The sequence below is a fragment of the Phalacrocorax carbo genome, chromosome 2 (assembly GCF_963921805.1).
Source record: "Phalacrocorax carbo chromosome 2, bPhaCar2.1, whole genome shotgun sequence".
In the NCBI taxonomy this organism is placed as follows: Eukaryota; Metazoa; Chordata; class Aves; order Suliformes; family Phalacrocoracidae; genus Phalacrocorax; species Phalacrocorax carbo.
The window spans coordinates 9,271,458-9,297,801 of NC_087514.1; the positions used below are offsets into that span (position 1 = coordinate 9,271,458).

The window sequence follows — 26,344 nt, forward strand, 5'->3', positions numbered from 1 at the left end:
GCAAAAAGGGGTTCGGTGTGATTCCTATTTAAGTAGAAGTTATATGAGAAGTTTCAGTATTCCAGGGTGAGATAAGATTAAAGATGACTATCAAAGCAAGGTAACAAGTCAACATTGCTATGAGATGGAATTTAGTAGCAGTGAACTGTGTAACTGCATTACCATGGTGCTGAGACCAAGCAAATACTGGCTTGAAGAGCAGGCAGGGTGTACTCACTTCTGCTTGCAGAATAACATGTTGACATGTATTTTTTAAACCTTCTCCTTGACAGCCTATACTCCATAAATTTCACAGTGTGTGACTTGTTTTCAAATATTTGACTCATCTTTGTGATCCCTTTCAGTGTGTTTTTCTCTCCCTCACTCAATTTTTATTTTAACATTCAAGTATTTGGTTTTGGCCACTGACGAGGACAGGATATTTTGCTCGGCAGACTGTTGGCCTGACACATAGGCAAATGTTGTGTTCTTATGCCAGTTTGGATGGTTTTAAATCTTCTTAATCTCAAACCAATCTGCCCTGGTAGATATTTTCCCACCTTTTTTCGGGATTTTCTGTAAATGCTGGGAGTAGCCTCTGTCCGTGGTGCTCAGTCAGCACCACATTCTGCCAGAGCTGTGACTTCTACTCAGTCTGGCGTTACACAGCCACAATGCTGCCAGAGTAAGCCCTGAAAGATCTAGAAGCTATACGCAGGACTACTTAAACATCAGAATCAAGCTTTGCAAATTAGGAATATCTCAACCAGCAGAAAGCCATCAGAGAGATCAAAATATCCCCTCTGAATTTGAAAGAGGCAGAGGGATACCAAGAAACTGAAGAAAAGGCCTACAGAAATATCTTGGGTCCACCTTTGAAGAAAGACCATGAGTAAAGATTCAAGGTATCTCTTGAACAAAAGCATTGTTGCTTTGTGTATGTGTCTAAACCACCAATCTGACAGTTCTGAGATACTACAGTCACTTAAACACCGGCCTCAGTCCATTTGAGGTGGTCTGTCAGGCATAGATAGCCTAGGTACCTCAGTGTCTTGGAGAGTACATTTTGTTCCCAGAAATGCAACTGCCCTCCAAAGCAGAAAGGGCCTGGACTGTGTTCACTATGAAGATGAGTCCTTAGGACATAAAAAACACTTGTAAGCTTGCAGGCCTCCAAGAATAACTCAAAACGTCTCAGCCTGCCAAAAAGGGATGGTTTTGTTTGCTTTTCTTGAGGCTATCCAAATTTATTTACAACATACACAAACATGAAGGGCAGTTTATTTACCAGAATAAATTGTGCACTCAGGGCAGGGCAGCAGATCAAAATCTCAGCAGAGTTGGTCTTACTGTTCTAAGAAGCAAGAAAAAAATTGAAGGAATCTCACAGCTGCATGGAGATTTATGGAGACAAAGGAGAAATACAAGGGGTATAGCCAGCACAGTTCTTAAAAAACCCAAAGAAACTATCTAGTGTGAAGTCAAAGCAAGCAGGATCCATGTTGAGATATATCTAAAGCTTCTGTTGCAACTTCACAGTGGATAGAAGTTATTGTGCTCCTCCTAAGCCATATGAACCTCAACATTCTCATGTTAGGTGCTTCCAGTAGACAAAAGAGGCCACTTCCAATTTAGTTAAAGTCTGTATTATGACCGCAAATAGAGAGCAAACTATTAGAAGATATAGCTTCATCATATCTTCTGTCATCACTGCAGGAAGATTTCTCTATCTCTAACTCCAGGACAATGACACTTTATTACATACTGTCTGCTCTAAAATAAATTTGTTTAGTGTTGCATCAGGAGAGTCTCAACCATATACGCTGGACAGTGCAAGATGTTTCATTTGTGAAAAGTTCTTTTGTACGCTGATATAACTATAATATTAACAAGACCACAGACAGAGGGAAACATTAAGCAGAGAATTTAGGTTTTATTTAACAAAAGAAAACATTCTGCTCACCTGTGGATGCTTTCAGTCTTCCGATATAATCAGACCAAAAGGAACAGTCCGCTTTTTTCAATCCTTTAAGAGTTGGCAAGGAAACAGTGAACTCCTTGTAGTTATCACCATCATCATTTGGCAGATACATAGGCCAGGGGGGCAGCACCCCTGATATTCTTCTTGAGAAACTGTGAGGGTAGTTTGGATTTCTAAGGGAAGAAGTGAAAGGATTATTAGAAAACAATTATATAAGCAGTAAAATGCAGGAGATCGGCTAGGTCTAGGAAATGTGTATCCCGCCCCTCTGACCAGTAGGGTTCAAATTCAGTCCAGACTGGTGAATCGTTCACAGTGTCTCACCGGAGAGTAACTTGTCTGGTTCACTTCCTAGGGAACAGTACACAGAACCTGTATAGACACAGGCTCATGAACACCCTCAACAGGCCTCAGTCCCAAAGCAACCCAAGGTTCTCTAAAAAGCACATAAAGTCACAGTTCCCACACTAGGTTTCCAGAGCTACTCCTCATTCCTGAGCACGGCCACAGCACATGATGCTGAAGGTTATTCACAGGGTAGTTGGTAAAGGATGCACTGTCTTCATGTGCTTTCCCTTTTCTTCTGGGAATAAGGGAGCTCTTAGCCAAGACCCTTCAGATCTGGGGTCCTAGAATCAAGCTCTGGAAACAACACCAAGACCTTTGTAGCCCCCATATATATATATTTAAGTAGAATTCACAGGTGCTCCACAGAAATAAAATTCCTATTACTTCTAGCTAAGTGTCAGACTACAAATCTTTGGTATCTAACTGACAACTTGGCCATGACTTTCCAACAGTGTTGTCCAAAGCCCCCTCTGTAGGATTACAAATTGCTAGAGGAAATTGAGGCTACTTGAGTGAGGGCAGGATCTGGACTCCATTCCCTCTACTCCTTGCACCATCCCCAATCATAGCAATTCTTAAATGTCACATACTTACCCAGAGTTTAGAAAATTGGAGATATACTGCATAATTTGCAAGGACAGGCTCTTTTCTTCCAGAGTAAATTGTTCTTCATATTTCAGGTAGAATGGCAGTCCAAATACATACTGAACATCCAGCAAGAGCTCCTGACCTGAACTAAAAAAATATTTATGTAAAGATAATTAAAATCATCATTTATTTATTTGGGGGAGAAAGGAAGCTAATTTAATTCAGAGTATAAAGCAAAGTTTTAAATAATTAACGACCATTAATTAGAGTGCAGTGAGCTGTGGGGATTTCTTCAAATCAGAGCATAAAAGAAGAGCAAGCAATAACAAGGAGAATTTGCCATTAAGTTAATGTAGGGTCTTTAACATTTGTTACAAGATGAAATTGTGGGAGATAGCAGGGCATATTTTCTAAACTAACTGGGCATATAAGAGAAAGTAATAGAGGGAGAAAGGCACTTGGCTATTCCTTAAAAGCCTCTTAAGTTTTGTACAGATTTTCACTAAAATTAAATTCAAAAAGTGGAAGCAAGTGGTGACATGGAATCTGGCAGCCATGATGGAAGGTTAATTATGGTTTATTTCACAGATTTGGAATAAAATCCTGGCCCTTGTTAAGGGCAATTGGAGTTTTTCCATTGACTTCATTGCAGCCAGTATTCTGCCCCAAATCTTTGCATAAGGAAAGATGTAATCGGAGATGTTTATGAAGATTTCTCTTAGACGTAGTTTTAATCTAATTTCTCTGCTGGATGGGTGGTTTTGGTTCATACAGTCTGTTCTCTCCAGGTTTTATATGACAGTCAAGTCAAAACAGCTTGAGATAATCATCTAGATCAGATTTGAAAAAGAATAATTGTTGTTTACTTTCATATAATAAACAATTCAGAAAAAAGACTGGCCAGCCAAGACAACACTTGTAGCAAGTGTTACACAACTCAATACATTCAAGTCTTGCAGAAGAACAGAGGACAATTTCTACTAATAAAATTATAACTAAACTATGCTCAACACATAGCTTTGAACCACAGCTCAGAAGGAGGCATTTCTGGTATGGAGCCCAATGGCACTTTCTGTATCCCACGTTTAGACAAAGGTCTTATTGACTTGGTTAAATGCTGCATGAAGGCAGACAGCGTCAGGGGACCTGGGAGAAGGAACAGATGTCTCTGAGGCTAGGACAAACAAATCCCAGATCCACTCAGCAAGATTTCATCTGCAGTAGCTGCAGAGGTGGTTGTCGAAAGGTGGCACAACTGAAACTGCTTTATTATTGGACATGAAATGCAGCAGCATTGATATGACCCTGATACTGCCTTTAATGGAACAAGGCTTGTAGTTCAAAACAATATAGGCAGGTGGACTGAAAGCATGACTCCTTTACAATTTATGAGTGGTGGCACCAAAGCCTCTATTTTGAAAAACACACAACTCTAAATGAAATACGTCTTTGGATGTATTTTCCTTAGTCTTATCATAATACCTCAGTAATACTTTGCATCTGGAAAGTGAATTATTCACAGATTATTCACCAAAAAAAATGTAGAACTGAAACAAGATTAAAGCATATTTTTCTTCCCCAAATGTTTATAGAAGGATTAAGCAAGATCATAGTTTAATAATTTTGCTTTAAAAATAATTTGCTTGGCCCACTATGTTACAGCAATGTTTAGTGTCAGTATTGAAGCAAAGGTACTATATACTTAAAGGACTTATTTTCTTTTCAATAGTCACTTTTCAGTATAATAGAGGATATGAAATTAGTTAAGATGCAATGAAAAGACAAGCGTACCCATTTAGGGAAGGCACAGCAGAGGTGACCTTTCCTCTAAATCTAAAACAAGTGACCTGGGACTGAGGGTTTTCCCTCAAATGAGACTGTATTCTCAGCCCTGTTTCCACAGGTGAAATCTGTTAAGGTCACAACCCAGACTAAAATTCAGCAAACTCCTAAACAGAGAATTTATTAGGATTGAAATTATTTGTGCAACTGTAATGGAGTTAATACAAAGACATAAAGTGGTACAAAACACTACAATTTCATGGGATGCTTTCAATATTTCTGGCTGATGCTACCACACCTTGGCCAGCGTGTGTCTGTAGTAAGAGGATGAGAAAGAAAACATAAGGCTAAGAGGGGAGAGAGGCACATATATACTTGCACAGAACAGCAGGAAAGACAGCTGTGAAACATCTAGATGGCAGCTATATGGAAAATATTAGGGGAACATTTCTGCCTCCTCCCTCAAATGCTGAACATTCATCCATTACTGCCAGAGGGGACGGCAAAATGGCCAGAAACAACCAAACAAGGATTCTGGGGAATCCTTGTAGAAGTAGGAGAGTAGGAGCTCTGAGAATACTCAGGGTAGCACCAGCTAGTGATACTGTTTGCACTGGAAGAAAAGTGGAGTGAGAGAAAGAGAGGAGTGACAGACAAGCACAAACAGCCTTGCTGTTGTACACTGCTGCTAGCTCTACAGGGAGGTTTTTCTTTGCTGAGCTGCTCCAGACTGCACTTCTGAAACCCCACAGTCCCATAGGTCACTCAACAACATCAACTCTAAATGGGGAAATGCAGTGCCCAGCAACTGGTGGACTTCAGAAGACAGTTTGACAAAAGGGGAGAACTGCAGAGACAATGGCAAAAGGGATTTTTAAAATGTTTTTTACATGTTTTTTGACCTGGACAGGCTGGAGAGCTGGGATGAGGGGAACCTCATGAAAGAGCACCTGGGGAGGAACAACCCCAGGCACCAGTACAGGCTGGGGGTTGAACTACTGGAAAGCAGCTCTGTTGAGAAGGACCTGAGAGTGCTGGGGGACAGCAAGTTGACCCTGAGCCAACAATGGGCCCTTGTGGCCAAGAAGGCCAATGGTATCCTGGGATGCATTAAAAGGAGTGTGGCCAGCAGGCCAAGGGAGGTTATCCTCCCCCTTTACTCTGCCCTAGTGAGACCACATTTGGAGTGCTGTGTCCGGTTCTGGGCCCCACAGTTTAAGAAGGACATGGAACTGCTTGAGCAAGTCCAGCGGAGAGCTACGAAGGTGATCAGGGCGCTGGAGCATCTCCCTTATGAGGAAAGGCTGAGAGACTTGGGTTTGTTCAGCCTAGAGAAGACTGAGGCGGGATTTCATCAATAGCTATAAATATCTGAAGGGTGGGTGTCAGGATGATGGGACTGGGCTCTTTTCAGTAGTGCCCAGTGACAGGCCAAGGGGCAATGGGCACAAGTTGGAACACAGGAAGTTCCAGCTAAAAGTGAGAAAAAAACCCTTCCCTGTGCGGGTGCCAGAGCAGTGGCACAGGCTGCCCAGGGAGGCTGTGGGGTCCCTTCCCTGGAGACATTCAAACCCCACCTGGACGCGTTCCTGTGCCCCCTGCTCTGGGTGTGCCTGCTCAAGCAGGGGGGTTGGACGAGATGATCTCCAGAGATCCCTTCCAACCCCTGCCATTCTGTGATTCTGTGAAGACAAACTAATAGCAACTAACTTCCCCTACAGAAGTCTCTTTTCAATGAACAGATTGTTATTTTAATAATAACTGTGAAAGTAGTTATGTGTAAGGATGAAATCTTGGCTTTGGTGACTTCACAAGAGTAGTACTTCATGCAAAGGCATTGTTTCATATCTTCTGTGTATACCTTTTTAAGATGCCAAAATTTTTAGAAACAGATTCACAGCTCTTCTTATGTGACAATGTGACAGACTGGTAAATTGAGCCACAGGGAAGCTAGGAACCAGACCCTACCACTTTGTTCAAACTGAAGTGAGCTCCCTTTGGAGAATTTTTATTTCACTTCAGAAGGAGGCACTACCGGAGTTTAGTTATCCAGTTTGCAGAAAAACAGGTAGTAAAATCAGAAACTTTGTGACATTCATAGCCAACAATTTAACAGCAGACCCTGAAATATGACTTGCTGGGAGTTTTCATTATGCAGTGCCAACTCATTTAATTGGTAAGATATTGGTTCTGAGAAGATTTTCCTTAGCCTGAGAGTGAGTTTCCATTTAAATGTTTCCAAGTAAGAAAGACAGAAAGGGATTTTTTAATCATCAATTACTCTACTGCTCTCTATAGATCTGTGGCTACTTTTACGTACAAAGAAAGGCTTCAACAGGGAAGAGTAAAAGATGAGAAGTTCAGATTTTAGAACAAAAATACCCAGGTTATGGTTGATTTCATTCAAATTCACGTTCCAAATCAAACAGAGCATAGATGTAAATCCAGATTTCCAACAGTTGAAGTGAATATCTTAACCTCAAGCTTTTGGAACAGTAAACAAACAAACAAAAAAAGCAAACAACAACAACAAAAATACCCAACACAGAAATCCTCAAAAATTTTCTTTGCCAAATGGAATTGTCATTAATGACTGTCTATAATCATGGCAGCCAGAACAGAAGAATATGATCTGGCAGACCACCATGCTATTCTACACTAAGACTGAACGCACAACTTAAAGCTGGGGCTGCAGAGACCTCACACTGTGATCCATTGTAAATTAGGACATATATCTCACGGTGAACTTTGTCCTTCTTCTAGATCTGGCTAAATATTTCATACCAGAAACTCATGTCGGTGATTAATGACTGACTATAGCCTAACACTTCTCCTTTTTTTTCTTTCATTTAAAAACAGTCCTTACTCTCCTAATATAACAATTTCACAAATCTCAAAAGCTTTTGAGTCATAGCTTCTATTCTTAGTTGCCTTAATGCAGTTTTTGGTTCTTTTTTAAAACTCCACACACAGAAAAGTCAATGTAAATTAACTCAAAATTCAGATGACATCCTATACAATACCAAAATACCAAACTTACCACTATCCAATCATTTAAATTTTAAAATAACAAGGTAAATATAACTCTAGCTAGATTTCAGCCAGAGTTACCAGCACATTGTCCAGGATGAAAAAGTAGCTTGAAGAAGAATCAGCTTGTCATTAGTGAATGTACCAAAGGGATATTTATTTATCAATCTGTATTGACCAATAATGATAGATATGTTAGTTCTCATAAAGCACAGGTAACTATAATCAGAGTACTTTTCTAATATATATGGTCTAGAAGAAGAAACTAATGGGCAGCCAGGAGTTTACTTCACTTTTTGCGCTTTAAATTTTTTTTACCAATAACTAGGCAGGAGAACCACAAAAATGGAAATTTAAACCTACTGAAGAACCTGACACCACATCTTAAATGGCATGTGGGAGGAATTTAATTGATATTTTTCAGTCCAAAATTCATTCTATCTTTATTCATGCAAACAGTTTTAGCCAATTTTCTTCATACTTCTTTTTAACCAATTTTATATACTCATCCTATGTCCATTTTATGACACAAGCATGCCCTTTTTCACAAAGGATACTGTTTTGGCATTCTGTTTTTTTTGGTTAGCTTTTTTTAATGAATGATAAGTGTGGAACAAATGCAGTCTAACAGCCATAATTCTCAAAGCCCAGCCTGAAAAACCCTGAACCTCAAATGATCTTCAGTCTCCCTCAGCTTTGCCTAGAGATATTGGCCAGTATTCCCATTACCCTATGTGATATGAAGCCAGGCTACACAGCCCAGTAAGCTAGACCTTGCAAAAACCTAAGCAGATGATATCAGAGGCTTAAGTTCCCAGCCTCATCACATTGGGGACAGTAGCATCATTAGTCATAAATGGTCTATTGGGCAACTCCTTCCTTCTTCAATGCCTGCACAAGCTGTTCAGTACAGCTAGAGCATTGCAACCCAGCCTCTTCAGAAGGTGAAATAGAGAGATCTGATCATTTTGTTTGAGCTACAATGATTGTCTGAGAAGTTTAGATGAAAGAGTGTACTCAAACTCCTGTTAGTCACTAAACTTAGCAGATATTGACAATCTTAGATGGATTTGTGAGATAAGAAAACCATTAATTCTTTAAATATAAACTTTTATGAGCATAGCTGCTCATTCTAACAATTCTGCGAAAGGGTCCATGTTAGAGATGGGATCATGGTTTTGAGTTCCTAGCCTCATATTTGAGACCCTGTTCAGGATCCGATTGGCAAGGACAGGCCTATCACTAGGAAAACAAAACAAAACGCCTATCCACTGTCTCTTGGCTTTGGTAAGAAGAGGTCACTTATATGCTGATTGGATTGAGCAGCAGAGGTGAAACCCAGACTCACAAAGTTGGTGATAAATCTCCCGCTGATTTGAGTCAAGATAGGATTTCATAACAACCGTGTCCCTGGAGAAGAGGATATGATTTATATATAAAATTCCACTGCCTGCATGATCTTGCGGCCCAGTTCTGTGTTTATTTTCAATAAATATATTTAAAATTAGTTTTTGCAAGAAGTATTGGAAATACTAAATGCAGTTGTTTGCTCATGTCTACATTCACTTCATATTAATACCAGCAGATTTGCAGAGCAGGATCAAAGCACTGTCTCATCAATGTCATGGGAGAGGAGCAGCCTACCAACACTGCGCTTTGCCTGGACTGAAATGTTCATGTCAATGATAAACAAAAGTATTTTTTAAAAATATACATAACCACACATCTTAGAGAAGGAAATACTACGTGACTGCAGGGAGAACAGAAAATCAAAGGATAGCTGGATATTTACTGAAATTTAATGAGCCTGGTGTGACCTCTGCAGTTCTAGGGATGCATTTGGCTCATTGTGTCTCCTCATACAAAGTCCTGCCAGAGAAATGGGGGAAGTATGTGAAAAACAGATTACATTTTTCTTTCTTTCTTATTTTCAGGAAAATCAGGACATATGGAAAAAGCTTAATGCCTAATGGGATTAATCTGCCAAGTTTATCCACCTTTGTACCAAAAAAGACCTATAGATACATGTGACTTGCAAAAGTATCCTGGCATTTGCTGTGCTTTTTCCTCTTGGATTACTCCCAATACACGCAATGTTCTACTTTGATATAGCTGTGCTAACTGAAGAAAATAAAACTGAAGTACCAGATAACAAATTCAAGAACGTGAAAGCTCATATTAATTGCAAAAATCATAGATCTTAACGCAGGAAGAAAGCACTTTTATCATCTTGTCGGAACTCCTAAATAACAGAGATTTACAGAATTTTGTCAGGGAATTACTCTACTAAAAACCTAGTAATTGGCGTTTTGACACCTGAGCGTGCCTTTGGGGGAGAGAAATCTGTGCATTTGTTCAGTATGCCTACTCCTGAGCCAAATGAATGGATGAGTTGCCTTAAAAAGGTGATATGTCCATCCAAAGACCCCAGAACACAAAGGAAGGTCTCTCTAGATATATGGACTTTGTGCTTATCTTCTAGATTACATTTCGTGGGAACGGCCTGTCCCAGTGCATGTGCATGCGGTTCCAAGAATTGCTTTGTATTTTTCTGAATCTTTTAGCTGAATTTTGGTTAACTTAAAACTGATTTCTGCTTTTTCTGAGCTTGGTACTTTGTCTGTGCATATTTATGGCTAATTTCCAAGATCTGAATGGGTTTATACACAAATATTTATTTTTTTTTTATCAGTCAGGAGTTCTCGCCTTCAGTTACAGGAATCATAAAAAGTGGCACCAAAATCCAGCCAACTATGTGAGCGTTGGCACAGAGCAGTCTTTTAACAAGTCACACCAACGTACACAAGAGTGCGTAGTCAGGAGGTAAAGACAGCCCCAACTAAAATGACTCAAAACAGGCAGCGGCTCATTAACCTTGGATTAATCTGTCCAGTGCACAGCAGTTCACAAAAGCTTTTGTGACAATTATTATGGTGATGTTAATGACTATAAGATAGAGCCTCTCAGTTTAGACCCTTTCAATGACAATAATGATGCTTTGCCATCCTGCTGCAGCCGATGATCTGGCCTCCTCAGTGAGCAGAGCACTGATTTTTATCCACCGTCTTTAAGACAGTACCTTTGGCACCACAGTGTGACTTGGAAATTATGCCGGCGTGGCAAGCAGTGCTACTTCATATAATATGCAAAAATCACCCAGAAACCTCTTGAAGGGTTAATGAGGCAAATCTTTGTACAGTTAATAATATTATCCTTGTCAAAACACACTTCTATCACATATTTTTTTACTGTAACTAAAGCTATACTCCAGCCCTCCCCACTAATCCTAGGCAATGCTGAGCAGTCACATTCCTCCTGCATTGTTTAGAATAAATGTTTACTCCAAGACCTAAGTGTTCCCAAAAAGAGAGTGAAAATACGGCAGCTGGGTTATGTATATATTTTTACCACAGATCATTAATGCGGGAGTTGGCTATGCATCCTGCTCCTGATTCAAATAGGAACTGAAGACTAAAGCAGACATGGTGTTATGCCAAGCTGGGGAGAATGCTACCACGTGGAAGGAGATATTAGTTTGCTCTCTGCAAAATCCATTCATCTATATGAAAATTGACAGTTTGTGGTTTTATGTGATTTTCCACGTATGTCGTACACATCAGTTTAGCATGGCCTTTTTAATCCTACCCCTGCATCTACACATGCTTGAATGTGTGTACATTTCAGAAACATCCAGTTGTGAGACAAACTTTCCTTAATTGACTTGTACTGGGAAAAAATCCTCTCTGTTTAATAACTTTTTGACTACTTTGCATCATTGCAGTTGGGTCTGTCTTTACTGGCTGACTTCTCCCTCCCTCTTGTTTATCTTGCTGTGAGTTATTAAGGGACTGCTCCATGTGAAACAAGAGGAAATACCAGCACTTTTTCATCTCTGCATTTTAACTCTCTGTTCTGTTACACATTTTAGGAGATGTACATAAAGTAGGAGAGAGGTGACAGAGTAGAAAAGGGAGAATGTGTTGCTATACTGTGCTTTATCTTAATTAGCGAATGGCTATTTCCTCAGCCAGAATATTTTATGTAAGAGTAAATAATCTTCCATTGTTGCAGTTATCTGAACACAAGATTATTTTAATGTACTCTTTCTAATACCCCTGCGAGGTGGCTGTTACTAGTTACTATAGATAATATATAATTATATTAGCAGCATCATCACCTTTATGATCCAGACAACAAACACAAAGAGGGAAAGGTCCATATGCTGTGTAAAATGAGATCTTAGGAAGAATTTAGACACCAAAGACAAAAAAATCATTATCTTATATCTTATGTTACCCTATAGACATAATACTGTGGCAGTTTCCATGTTTATAAGTGAAGGTCTATATTTCAGCAGACGAGATTCAATATGAAACATGCTGAGAAATCATTGTTCTGTCAAACGCCTGTGAGTGATTGGGAATATCTGATGAGGTGTTCCTTCAGCTACGATGCACCGAGGGGGATCTGATCCAGTATGTGTACTCACAGAATATCCTGTACGTGCCTACTATGTGCAAAATTACTGTTGGTTATTGCATTCATTAACACAAAGACATGGCTGTAACAGGGTTTTCTATTCAGGAATTTAACAGCCAGAGTGTTTGCAGGGTCCCAGATTCAATTCTTACTTCTGCTGAGCAAGTTCAAACCCACACATCCTACCTTCCAGCCTAAGCTGTAGGTTACTTGGCAGAGTATCTGCCTCTGCTCCTCCTCCTAAGAAGAGTGAAAATTTTCAAAGAAAAACTTGAGAACTGGCAGGACTCATTACTCCAGTGGTTAGGGAAGTCCCTTGGAAGCTGGTGACGTGGCTGCCAGATCTTTCCCCAAGATTAGTTTATATATTCTACTTGAAGGCTGTCTCATGTACATCATTGGTTTTGATCTGGTAGGGCAAATTGCCAATAATATTCCCAAACACTGCATTTTGTTGGTTTCACATTACTGATGGTTTCTCACAGTATTCAGCAGTTGAGGCCACTCTCCCATGCGAAGGTCCTACCCACAACAGCATCACTCCATTGGAATGCAGTGAGGCTGCTGGACAGCTGGCAATGCAGGTATTCTATATAGAGGGGGGAATGCTGCAGGGAAGGTGAGGGAGAGAGGTCACTTGGTAAAACTGGGATGAAGAATAAGTCATTTAGGAACAAATGACTCGCAGTATATACAGCAAAGGACCTAGTGTGGGGTCCCTTGGGAAAGCGAGCATATCACTTCATAAATAGTCCCGTCATAGTGTCAAATGGGATCCTTTGGTACACGGACAAGACAAATGATGCAATTTCTGTTTAACTGCTTGCCTTTGCAACCTGAACAACATTGATTTTAATGGTACTTAAACATAAATAAATATGAAAGGAGTAAGAATATAAATGCAGTGAACCAATTTGGGCCCATTGCTCCCTGCAAGTAGCTTACCCTAAGGCATCTGAGCCTCTGCCTTGCATTTCCCAAGGTTTCAGACAGCATACTGGTTTTGTTTGTTCTTTTAAAGAGGGTTGTGAAAAAAGTAAAATAATAAGTTTTGCACTAAAATTTAAAGTAATTAGCTTAGAAGACCACTGACAACATAAATATTATTAAAATGTGTAACTAAGGGCTGTGTAAATTATTACTGTGCTGAAGAGTGTGAGGAGAATAACAAGAGCACAAGAGAAATCTTAAATAGGGCTAGATAGAAGAGAAAATTCTCCTCAGTTCAAAATCACTGCCTCAGAGTTAATGTCTCTAAGCTGTATAAGCACTATTTCATCTACTTGCATATAAGATCTTATCATAGATGTCTGGGTCACTATCATTCTCCAAAGCAAGAGAAAACTTGCTAGCTAATTTGAGAACACATCTTTTCTTTCTGTGTGGCTGGATTTTTGGCATACCATAGCTCGGGCCTATTTGGAGCCTTGTAAAAGTCACTTATCTGAGCCTATCGGTAGCCAAACGGAGCACTGCAAACATTCCCGCTGGAGCTGCCAGCGAAATAACGGCTCCCTGAGGATTAACTTCTTCTTGGCTAAAAAGAAAGCGAGCCTGTGTTACCGCAGCATAATGGCCTTCATCTGTAACCTAGATCTTGGCTGGTTTCTTTCAAATGCTTTTTCACTACACTATCAAGAAAGGAAAAATAACCCGCGTAGTTCACAGGGAACTTCACAGTATCAAGTGGTGCCAGCAGGAACCCGCTGGCCCTCCCCTGGGCTTTTTCGGAGAAAAGCTGAGAAAAAGGAAAGGGTCTCTTGGAGAGAGGTATGGGGCAGTACAGGGAGCAGGGGACCAGCACTGCTCCCTCCTAAGGAAATAACTAGAAGATAAGCACCCCTGTGTGCCTTGCTGCCCTAATGTGTGGATCTAGGAGACAGGAGGGGCTACTGTCACTGCAGTTTCTGATCACTCAGCCTTTGAGAGCAAGGGACCAGGAGCTACTGTGGTATGTCACATAGCAGCACAAAGTGCTGACCACTGCCTGCAGACCTCAGTGTCTCATCCCGACCTCTGGGAGGGGCTGGGTCTAAAATGAAACCAGGTTCTGACTACCAGCTTGTTCTATGCCCAAGGGAACAAGGCATTTGCATCTCCCACTGGCATTTAGACCTTTCTGTGTAAAATAAGATGCAGCTTCTCCTGCTTAAAAAATTTCAGGCAAGCTTCTAACATGAAGGATGACACAGACCCTGAGTCTGCAAATGGTTGTGTCCAAAAATACTTTTCCTCCCATGAGACAGTCTGTCGGCTGGTCACAACTCACAGCGCTGGAGCAGGAAGGAATAAATCCCAGACCCTGTCCACACTGAAGTCCAGTCAGTGTAACTGAGGCACAACTGCATTCACTTCAAAAGGGGGCAGTGTTAAATTAATGTTGAGTCCTTAGAAAATGTTACCCCATTTACCTTGAGAGCTGAAGCTCCCTTAGACCACATTCTGGTTCTTTGTGGGAGAGTTATCAGATGTAGAATAGATGACTAAAAGGCTGTTCAGAACTCGCAAAGGTAGGTAAGTTGGAAAAAGGAAACTTAATTTAGACATCTAACTTGAAGTGCCTCAGTTCAGAAACAGCATTCCTGTATAGTCAAAAGAGAGTAATAATCTATTAGAGTCCAAAAGCTCCTTTGCTGATGTGAACTGGTCATACCTACATCTATCCATTGACTCCACAGGATGCCCAGCCAGCCAGCCCTGTTTTTGCAAACCCTAAATCCAAGAATCATAATAAAATGCACCTCCTTACCTGCTCTGTGAGGACCTCTCAGGTACGTGGTACATGAAGACATTTCCTCTGGAGGCAGCAGCCCAGTGACTGGCCATGTTTATGATGGGACACAGGATAAACTGGTCACTGATGAAAAAGGAGGAGCAGGAAACAGACACAGTCACATAACAAAAAAAGGAAAGAAAAAACCCCACAATCAACAGGGTCTTTCTATATTGATAGCCTTCTTTAAATCTTCTAAAACAGCTCATATGTCTGCCTTCAAGTATACTGAGGGAAACCACATTCACCCTCTATAAGGTCAGCACAGCTTAGAATTCACTAAAACTGCTGTTTTATAGAGTTTTGAACAATGGTAATGATACTAAAGAAACAAGATCAGACACATAAGGAGTATCCTGGCCAAAAAATCCAATCCCATTTTAATCTAGTTTATGGAGGCTCATGCTTGCAATAATATAAAACTCCTTCTTCTGGCACCAGTAGGTTGCAATGGAATCTAGTAAAAGGACTTATATATTTTCTGGGTTAAGGATCATTAACATCACTTCTGCATTTGTATCTGTGTGATTTTTTTGGGTAGAGTTTCCAGAGCTAGAAGTAAGAGAGCGCTTTTGGAGATATCCATTAGGACCTCTGGCAGGGCTCATCAATACAGAATATCTGGTGCAGTATGTCTGGGAGAGAAAGGTTAGACAAGGTAAGTGTAATGAGATAGTTAAATGATCAATTTATTGCCAGGTACTGCAATACAAAGTTGTGAGTGAAGCAAATATGTCCAAAACTTGCTAGATTCCATTGCCTCAAGAGGTGGGGCTGGAAGGTGGGGCGAGCAGTAGCTGGGATGAACACAAGCGATTCAAGAGGGGCAGGCAGAAAAAGGACACCTTACTGGAAGATATCTCATTATGATTCCTCAAGGCAATATTATATACACACATATCATCACTTTTCATTCTATATGTGCCTGAAGACTCAGCAGACTCTTTGGGTGCTTATATATCTGTAGCTACATGAGCACACACAAACGTATCTGCTGCGGAAGTGGGAGGTTTCAATTCTCAGTCTAGTGAATCTGAAACAGTAGCTGCTCCTTCAAACTTGGTAGGTAAAAAAAAGAATGCCTGGTGGCAAGAAAGAACAGTGTCAGAGAAGCATAAAAACATGTTGCTATATTTAACTGGTACGATTATGAAAGCCACTGTTTGGGTAGCTATCTTTGTTCAGCAGAGTTTATTTTAAGCCCTTCTGTGAGACCACAAGCTATGGGTTGACTGACCACAATGCTCTTTGACAGTTATGGTTGACAACACCCATATGAAATGAAAATTACTGTTCTTCACATGCCTACCAGCATGGGGTTTAAGAGGAGCAGATGGTCTTTGAAAACTAGGGAGTCTGTGGATAGCATTAGCTCTCGAGAAATGCTTTGAGATATATTTCACCACTTAAAACTGATTCTCAGTTGGTGCTATGGGGGAAAAAGTCAGTTATTCTGGGGAAGTAAAAAAAAAAAAATTGAAATAATAGTAACCGCAAAAATGAAATGGCTGTTTCTTACAGGCACGGAATACCAGAGTCAAAAAAAAAAAAAAAAAAAGGGAAAGAAAAAAGGGAAAGAAAATTAAAATGAAACTCATTTTATACCTGGGAAAAATACCACAGAATTTCAGATAAAATGGTTCTAAAAGTGGAAATATTTTAAAGCCACAAAATATGCACAATGTATGTAGTTTATAACAACCACTTATGTTGCTTTCTCACACTTTAAAATCCTGTTAAAACTTTCACAATTAATTATAACTTCCTGACATGGAACTTTTCTTGGGTTACACATCTATGCTGGCAGAAAGTTTTTTGTCAAAAAAAAAAAGAAAACTAACCAAAAAAACCCCAACCAACCCAAAAACCAACAGAACAAAACAAACAATGAAACAACAAAAAACCCAGAACCAAACCCCTCTTTCCTCCACCACGTACATGATACTGATGTACATGACTGTCATTCTGTAACTGCTGTCTCACTCCCTTTCTCATCTAGCTGGAGTAATTTCCAAAGCGTTTAAAGCAAAGGATTATCATTAGAAGTCCTGGTTTCACTAGTCATCCTTCTGCTTGCTCATAATGATTCTTTAAACCATTCACTTCTTTCCTTAGGCAAGTCATCTTCCTCATATCATAAAAACGCAGGTAATCTTTATGCCCACGAGGCTGCTGCAGGGTGCTCGCAGGCTGAGGGCCAGAGGGGCTGTCTGTGTGTTGCGTTCCTGCTGGAAGCAAGCGGGGCACTAGCCATTGTAGCTTTGCAAAAGTCAGTGTTTGCACCAGGCTGAGCCCTGGGCTGAATGTGGATGGTCAAATGCAACAGACCTGTGTTATAACAGCTCCTTACGGAGGTATCTCTGGATGGGAAGAAGGACTTAAATTTTAAATCCTTCACTGTTTTATTATGGCTTAAATTCTTACTGATCTGACTGAAGAATTACAGCCCCATGGGTAATGGTGGCGATGGAAAGAGATTGAAGATGCGTTCTGGCTTTAATGCCCACGAACCGCAGCTCTTCTGCATGTGCTGCATGCAGTGGCCCCAGATGCCCCAGTGATGGGTGGCCTATCCCTGAGACAGGCTACGAGGCAGAGCAAATGCGGCACGGTACAAGACCCAATAAATGGCACAAAGCTCAACCCACAGCCTTCTGGCTTGTTTACTCCATGACCTCAATGCACTGGCACACCTGGACCACCCAGAAACCTTCCCCAAACAGATTTGGTCACTGCTGTCTTGGATCTGGTGTTTAAAAGTGAATCTTGGCTCCTGTTCATCTCCTGCTCCCTGAAGCTTGCCTGGAGCAAAGCCCTGAAATTCTGATGGAGGATGAAGACCTACTGAAAAGAAAATCATGTCTCTAAGGGCTCATGGACAGGCTCATGGTGGGACAGAAAGCTGTAACCCTGCGAGCACACATACCAGGACCTTGTAGCTGTAATGCCTTTGTTCAGAGCAGAGGTGAAAGAGCTTGGATGGGCACACTAGACTCAAACCACCACCTTATAAAACACTTCAACTTAAAAATGTAAAGAGTTTTCATAATGAATCTGCTCACGAAGCAGAGAAAGGAATAGAGAGAGTTTTTCTGAAAATCTGTTCCACTTAAACATTCAGCCCCCAAGTTTGCGCAGAGGCAGGAAAAAGGAGGTAAGGAGATCTCCCCTCTGTTTGCCTGCTTTCAGAAGAACAGGCCCACCCCGCTGCAGCTCAAGATCTGTAACTGGCTAAAGCAAACTGCCTGCCCATGGGGGAGAGAGCAAAATCTAGTCTTCTCTGTAGACCAAACCATCGTGTGACCCAAGATAAAGATATCCACCAGTCTCTATGGCCTGCCAGAGGTGTCATAGCTACTGTGGAGTCCTAGTGCAACAGGGCAATGAACTCTTCAAACTGTCTGTTGCCCAGACCTGACACCATACCCAGTTAAGGGTCGAAGCTATTCACCAGGTGGTGTGAACATGGCCCACTGCTCATCTTCCACTTCCCAAGGGTCCCTGCCTGCAATGTTTCAATGCAAAGTAAGGGAGTGTAATACTGGAGGTAAGTTGCTCATGTGTCTGCTGACATTTCATCACTCTTTCCTTCAGAAGAGGCTGGGAGAGACCGTGAGTCAGTAGTGTGTCCTGACGGATCAGACAAGGCAGGAGTCAGATATTGTGTGTTCTCCTTTCACCCCCACAAGGAGAATTCCTACAGAAACCTCCCAATGCCTGATTCTGCTTTGTCTCACCATGGGAAACCATACACAAAGGGAACAAAATGCAGATTGGGTGACATTACACAAACACTGTCATAAATTATTACACAAGGGTCAAGGATATATATGAATAAGCTTAAGGAGATTCTTCTGCCATAGGTAAAATGGAGATTAGTAATGCATGGAATGGGACTGAGAGCCACTTTTCTGATCATTCACAAACTCTTCACCATTTTACATGGGACACTCACCTGTACAAAGCCTGACATTGTGAAGGAATATATTTTGCAGGTTTCATAATTTTAAAATTAATGTAATTGCTGAAATAAAAGTTTTCAAACTTGACCACTCTCTAAATTTGCACAAACTAGGAAAAGTATCTAACTGTATAATTAGGTGACTGCTTGTGAATAAAAGCCAGTCTATTGCTTCTACTGTCACAGGGATGAAAGAACTCAAGAAGGACTTGATGCAGAGTGTTCAAACAACTAAGACATCTTTGACATGAAAGAGTACACAAAAAACATTAGGAGTCTGAATCCAATATACAGTTCAGGAAAGACAATTCAACTTTTCACAAGGCATGAGTCAGTTTAATTTCTGTTTACCAGTGACATTGGAAACCTCATGGAAAATGAAATCATACTCCCCATTTTCTGTTCATTTGCATAGGAATTTCTCATGTTTTTCAGAATATAAATGCAGACTTGAGATAAGCAAAACAAACCTTGCTTAACCACAATCACACAGTTGTAATAGGATGGGTTTCTTACCGGGTGGCATTTTCCAAAGCCCTGGAAAAGGATGAATAATCATCATTTGAGTGTTCAAGGGAGTAATACCATGTAGCTGCATCTTCAATGAATGAGTTGGAGTCTTCTCCTCCTAGAGAATTTTGCAGAGCCTGATAAAAGGCTGTTTTGCTGTTGGCTCTTCCTTGACTTTCTTCAAATTTCTGAGAATAAAATGCATACATGGAATTTACAAACAATATAGGCTCAGATCTCCCTCTACTGGAATGAGTCCTCTCTGCTGTGATCTCTGATTCCTAGGGGAAGAAGTAGAGGTCAGTCCTACTTTTCCTTTCCCATGACTGTCACCATCCAGCTGTATCGTCTTCCTCAAAACACTATAGGACTGAATCCCTAAGCTGGCAAGTCCAAATCATAGGCACAGTGCTATGCAGATGTAGCTCTAATACTACAGAAACCCAGCTGGCTCCCACAGAAGTAGTCCACATGGATAGCTCTCCAGTGTAGAGTGTGCCCAATGTTGTGTTTCTGATGAGCTCCCTGCAGGAAAACTAAAGGGAAGAGAAGGAGATATTGCTCCTTTCCTTTGGAAAGTCTGGAAGGCGAACACACCATATAGCCATTTCATTGCTATACCACTCTGCCTCTTCTGGAAACACCTACACAGAAATGTGGCTGCCATAAGGCCTGTATTTAGGTCCCTTATGGATTAACATCTGCCTTAACCCTGGGAGAGAAATCCCCCGCCTCCAAATTCCAATGAAAGTAGCAACAATGATCTTCAAACTTCATAACGCCTAGGGCTGTTCAGAGACACCTCCCTTGAAATGCCCTTTTCCTGATATCTGTGGTCTGAAACCTTTCCTGACATAAAGGCATTTTCCCTAGAGCAGAGTGCTCAAGTCACTGCAGAATTACTGATAGCAGGGAGACCATCTTCTGCAACAAACTGCTTACCTGACACTATTTTTACCAAAGCTAAAGGCTTCCAAAACTTTTCACCGCATCTTTCTTTGAGGAAGTTTTTTATTTTATCAATTCAGACTTTTCACCTTTTTTTTCTTAAATAATTTATTTCAAATACAGACACAAAGGTGAACCGTCCTGTGGATCAAGTCCTTTCTAAAGAGGATACCTTGCAGGTGCACACCAGATGAAACTTGGTATAAGAACCGCAGAGAGAAGGATCTAACAAACCACCTATATTATTTTGGGCAGTCAGTCTGATGCAAAATAGGCTGGTGTCTGCCCAGTCCAGTTACCATAGATGCTTTACTGAATGTATTATTTTGATGACCCACAGCTGGTTGTCATCACACAGCTAGGTCTTTCCACAGCCCTATACAGAAAGTACAGAGGGAATAATTACTTTTCAACAGATTCACAGAAATGAAAGATGGAAAATAAGTCCCCGTCTGCTGAGGCCGAGGCCTGTCCTTACTGATGCACTCTAATGCTTTATGCATTTTGATTAAGTGACTTTACAAGGGATTTGAAAACACTACCAAATATCCTAAGGGCCAAAAAGGTCTTGGCTATTTTCCTTGTATTTGTAATAAATCTTCTTTTGCTAGGTTTTGGCCCATGCAATGTGAAAAGAGTCATGTGGTGCCAGTTTTATTAATACAGCTGTACTTCAAAAAAGATCTGCAACTCACACATGACACGTCACTTCATGTGCACAAGTGCCACATATGAAACCGCATAGCACACTTGCCTGCAAAATCATTCAGTTTAAATACAGCAAGAACAGGTATATATTTCTGTAAGAAACAGAAATTATTGCTGAAGACCTGACTGAATTCACTGAATTCGAAAGCGATCTTCCCATTGGCTTCAGCGCACAACGGTTCCGCTCCCTACTAACCAGCAGAAGCACTGCTGCCGTCTAATTAGGGATCTCTCATCTGGAGCTGGTGTATTTGGCTAGCAAATATGGATAAGGACAAATGCTGTTCTGTGTCAACGCAGAGCCCAAGCTCTTATATGTAGAGTGTCTTGTACAAAGCAACTTTCATGCAATGCTTTCATTTTGTTGGGTCTTTTTTTTAATGGATATGATACCTTATTCTACACCTGTCATGGATAACTTAAAACAGAGAAAAAGAAAGATAAAAAACCTTAGCGTATTGATTATGTACCCTAGGAACTGATCCTTCAGTGACTCATCAACTACCAAACATCAAATAGACATTACAGTTGAATACCACAGAGAAGGAAATAGATCACCATAAAACACATGGTTAAGCTGAGGAACTCCTTGCCACATGTTTTTGTGGATGCCAAAATTGGTGAGGATGAAGTTTCATGAACAAGTTTTTGAATTAAAAAAAAAAAATCCATAATCAGTTGAAGGTTATTAATTATGGAGAGACTAATTCAGGCTAGGAAGTCCCTGAGCTGCAAACTGCTAGATGTTTGGAGAGTATTTAGCAGAAGTATCAGATTTACTTACAAACATCCACTCTTAGCCACTGCTGAAAACAGCATTCTGTGCTACATGGGCCTTTGATCTGACTCAGTGCAGGCAGACTTAGGTTTTTACTGTGCCTGTGTAATAGTTTCTGTGAGCTTCAAAATGCCCCAAAAATTCTAGCGACCTTTCTCAGCAATCATTGGTAATAGAATGGGGTCCTTGAAGTGTGATGAGTCAGATGAAAAAGGACTCAACAGGCAGAGATGGACGAGAAACAGAACTGGTATTTGTAAGTCATTTTGAGATTTTTCATCCCAGACAGTACTAAAATAGCCCGATCTGATACAAGTGTCGCTTTGGCTACAGTATAATATCATTTAAACATCTGACTTCAACGTGACAGCACAAAATAAAGCAATACATTCAAAATAAAACCCATGAAACATTAAAAAGACAATGCATTCTAGCTTTTCAGAACTTGGTTCAATATGACCAATTTTCCATGTCCAACAAAAGTTTCCCATTAAGAAATATATGACCAAGGAACGATTTTCAAATAGCAGTAGATACACCAGCTGCTACCGGATTAATAGAAACAGCTGCACATTACGTAAAATAATTTACATTATGCTAAACTTTAAAGAGGTATTAGCAACTGACCTCAGAGTTATAGTAGGGTTTTTAACTATTTTTAGAAAGTAAGTAAGAAAAGAGTTAAAGACAGCTTTCTACTGTTCTGGTGATGCAGAGCGGCAATAAACATTGTCTAAGTAATGAGTTATATAATGCTTACCGTTCCTGTTCCTGCAGCATAGCTTCTGGAACATATGAGTGAATCTGGTCCAGTGTTTTATTTGAAAATAAATTGTAGCAGTTGGTAGACCGAATATTTACATCTTCCAAGGGGCAAAATGTATTTTTTTTCTGACAAACTGGAATAGTGATAAGACCAACAGAGTATGTACAGATCTTAGGTCTTAAATGCTTTTTGATAAACATTCAATGAGTTGATTATGATGTTCATTCTTTTCATCATGTTTAATGAGCATTTCAAGGATTCCAGCTAGTTACAAGATGAAGTAAAGAGCTGATATCAGCCCATTCTCCTCACTGATGGCATTTTCAGGGCGCCTCTCCCCTGATCATTACCGTTAATATACACTTATCTGCCATGTGGCTGAATACCTTTATCCATAAAGAAATTAACTGACTAATATAGTTCAGGCTGGAATATCTGGTCTGCATAGATCCGGTTGCTTACATGGGGTAAATAAACTATGTTTCTATCTATCCACTCCTTTACATCTCCGTTCTGGGTTCTGCAGCCAACTAGATTTGTACTAAGGAGGGAAAGAAAAAGAAAGAAAACACATAAAGTGCAACCTTAGTCTTCCAACTAAAAAGGAAGTTAGCAATCCCTGCAACGTGGAGATTACATAGTAGGCACAGAACATATGGAGGACGTAAACAGGGCTGTATGCAGTTACATGCACATACGTGCAAACACAGACATAGATCACCATGAGTGACACCGCATATTTAATGCAAGTTGGAACCACCAGCTCCTTCCACCTGAGCATCACATATAGCACAGGGATAAAATTTTGCCCAGTTGGGAATGGAAATCAACATTTTTAGAGGTATCTGCTCAGCTGCCCTAATCTATGATTGCTCAAAGCAAGTATCTCTGAAGGTCTGCCATGGGAATTGCAGTTAACGGTTCAGGCTTAACCGCTCCATATGACACATAATAATGCATTATGGCACCACTTGCCATTCCCTTAAACTCTGCTTTGTTTCACACTTAGTTTTCAGCCATCTGATGGCTGCACTGGGGATAGTACAAAGTGCTCCAGGAAGTGGTAAATCTGTCTCAGTTCACATGAATAAGCATTCAGGTGAATGCCATAAAATGGTCATCTCCATGGGCAAGACACTGAGCACGAATGTTCAGTGTACTCTCTGCTGCAAGCGTCGCTGAGAGACCTCAGCCTTTAACTGTGAACAAATCAAACATAAAAGTTTTTCTAGCATGAGTGGTGCCTTCTGTCTTTCTGTTTCATTTTTAACAGTAAAGGTCTTAACAGGCATAAGCACAGTGTTGCAGTGGGAGTAGAGACACCCAACACAACCAAATACCAGTAAGCCCCCACAGAACAACATGGTGCCAGCTGGATTTACCACCTTCAGGCCTGGTTGCAGTCTAGAATTTTTACTCTCACTCCTAAGATTCGACTGCTAAGGGTTTATAAAAGTTGCATGCAACTCCTGTCCAAGGGGATAAGATTTGTATCACATCTCAAGCTTGCTTGAATCCAAATGGCTAAAAGTGTCTCCTCACCTTTTACAAGATCAGTATTAACAGAGCAAGATCGGGATTAATAGAGCAAGTCCTTGGCTGAATTTTCCAGCACAGGTATTCCCAGGATCTGGTAGAACAGGTCAGCGGGGGTTAAATTTTTCTATCCTCCACTTTTTGCATCTGACTACACTGAAATTAGTCATCCTAAAGAAGATAGAAAAGAAGGGCTTCACCAATTCCTTACATTTGCCACATGGCCTTTTATCAGTGCCATTTATTTACCCAAATACATGCATGGTTCTTCTCTCTGCAGAGTTGGAGCACATCCACAGATAGATTTTTCACCCCAGAGAGGTTTGGTTCCTTCTTTGTAGAACAGATTAAATAACTTGGTTGTAGTCAGAAGCAAATTAGGAACTATGCCTTGGTTCCTCAAGTTGAGTTCAGTGCTCTGTCCACCAGCTAAGCACTCCCACCTTCCTAAGTATGTCTGTAAAACCAGCTTTGTGTTTTCCCAGAAAGGTGCAAGTCAGATCTACCTTAAGGAAACCCTTAAAATGAATAAAATAGATGAGTGGGCTACAGTGTGGGTTGTCTCAAATATTTCTAGGTCTTTTGTGGGGAGGGAACAGCTAGCATAGATCAAAAATCCCTTATGACATTATGAAGAGGAAATGGGACACAGACTTCTCGGTAACAACATCCACCTGCACCAGTTTCTGCCACTGTAGCTAAATATGTCTGTGGCCTACTCAGGATTTTATCATCTGACTTTGACTGTAACCACGCATAGTCATGTTCTTGACATGGCAATGAACATACCTGTTCAAATGTTCTTGAGGACTTGGAAAATTCGTGTTCTTAAAAAGCTCAGTGACAGAGGAAACGTTACAGTTTCCCAGCAATTAATACGCTAACTGCATGGATAAGGAAGAAATCAGGAAACTTTAACCTTGCAGCAAGTCTTTAAGAAAACAATCTGAAGACAGGAATACAGACTGGTCAAAACAGTCATATTCCCTCAAGCCCTAAAAAGCTGAAGACACAGGAAAATGGAAAAAGAGGAAAACGTGCATTAAAAAATCATCAGTTCTTACTGAGAACATGAAAATAGCTTAAGGAAGTAAAAAGGGAGAAAACAAAAAATAACTACCTACTATAAACATCATATATTTTCTGAAAATGAGATGGAATCTGACTTCCAGCAGTAGCACCAAGGAAGGTAGGTACTATTATAATAATTAGTAAAGAAGTTAACTTCCTTCTAAGTAGGCATAGTTAAACCCTTGCCAAAGGAGATCAGATGACCTCCAACAGTAGGAGTTTTTAAAACAGGTCTCTCAGGTTGAGGTAGATATGACCATTTCTTAGGGTTGAGTTGCACTAACTTTTTGAGACCCCATCCAATCTTATTTTCTGCAAGCCTTTAAAGAAGCTATTGCAGATTTTCTTTTTGGAAAGGCAACATTTTACTGCTGAGCTCTCAGTTACAAGTGTTTTTCCATTTATTTCAACCTGACAGTGCTGGCTTTTAGCATTTGTGGTTTTCATTAACACCATGATTTGTTGCACAATTTCTAATATATCATGAATTTCATTTCAGTTTTACAGACAACTGTCACATGGGAGAATAGTGGTAAAGGAAAGAATTTCACTTCCTAGTCTTCCTCACATGACTCGTAAAGAGGTTACTGAGGTTTATTCCCCTCTCACAGGGTCTGGATCATTATCTGCATGTCTCCAGCATCACAGTCCATTTCCTATGCCTGACTTCCTCTTTTAGTTGATTCCAAAAGAGAAAGAGACATGAAATAAGAGCAGGAAGCTTCTGATGGAGACAAAACAAGCAATATGGACTTTATTCAGGCGGGTCAAAAAGCATTCCTTCAAAGGGTGAATTTTGCCATTAATTCTGAAGTAAATGGTTCTATGTGTTATTGGCTGCCAGCAAAGAGAAGCTGGACTTAACCTTTCACTGCCTTCTACGAGATGACATCCACAGTCACAGAAAGATAGCAACAGACCTGCAATTCACTTAGATAACCCTCAAAATAATCCCTGCTGTGTTACATTCTCCTGTCGATTTATTAGCATACATCTGAGCACACTGGAACATTTAATTTAATTTGACAGTGTTAAACAGGAACATGCTATTGTTCCCGTCGTAGAGAAGGACAAATGAACTAGAGGAGGTTGATACGCTGTCTCAA

The 26,344-nt window shown here is 40.4% G+C and overlaps 1 protein-coding gene across 1 annotated transcript in view; it reads right to left on the reverse strand.

Moving 5' to 3' along the window:
* The window catches only part of TG (thyroglobulin), a 165,513-nt gene that overhangs the window by 3,006 nt on the left and 136,163 nt on the right, over positions 1 to 26,344 (reverse strand). The window contains exons 44-47 of the mRNA XM_064441731.1: positions 19,438 to 19,619; positions 14,937 to 15,044; positions 2,903 to 3,043; positions 1,943 to 2,133 (exon numbers count right to left, since the gene is read on the reverse strand). Of these exons, the coding sequence (XP_064297801.1) occupies positions 1,943 to 2,133; positions 2,903 to 3,043; positions 14,937 to 15,044; positions 19,438 to 19,619 (622 nt within the window). The remainder of the gene's footprint in view (positions 1 to 1,942; positions 2,134 to 2,902; positions 3,044 to 14,936; positions 15,045 to 19,437; positions 19,620 to 26,344) is intronic.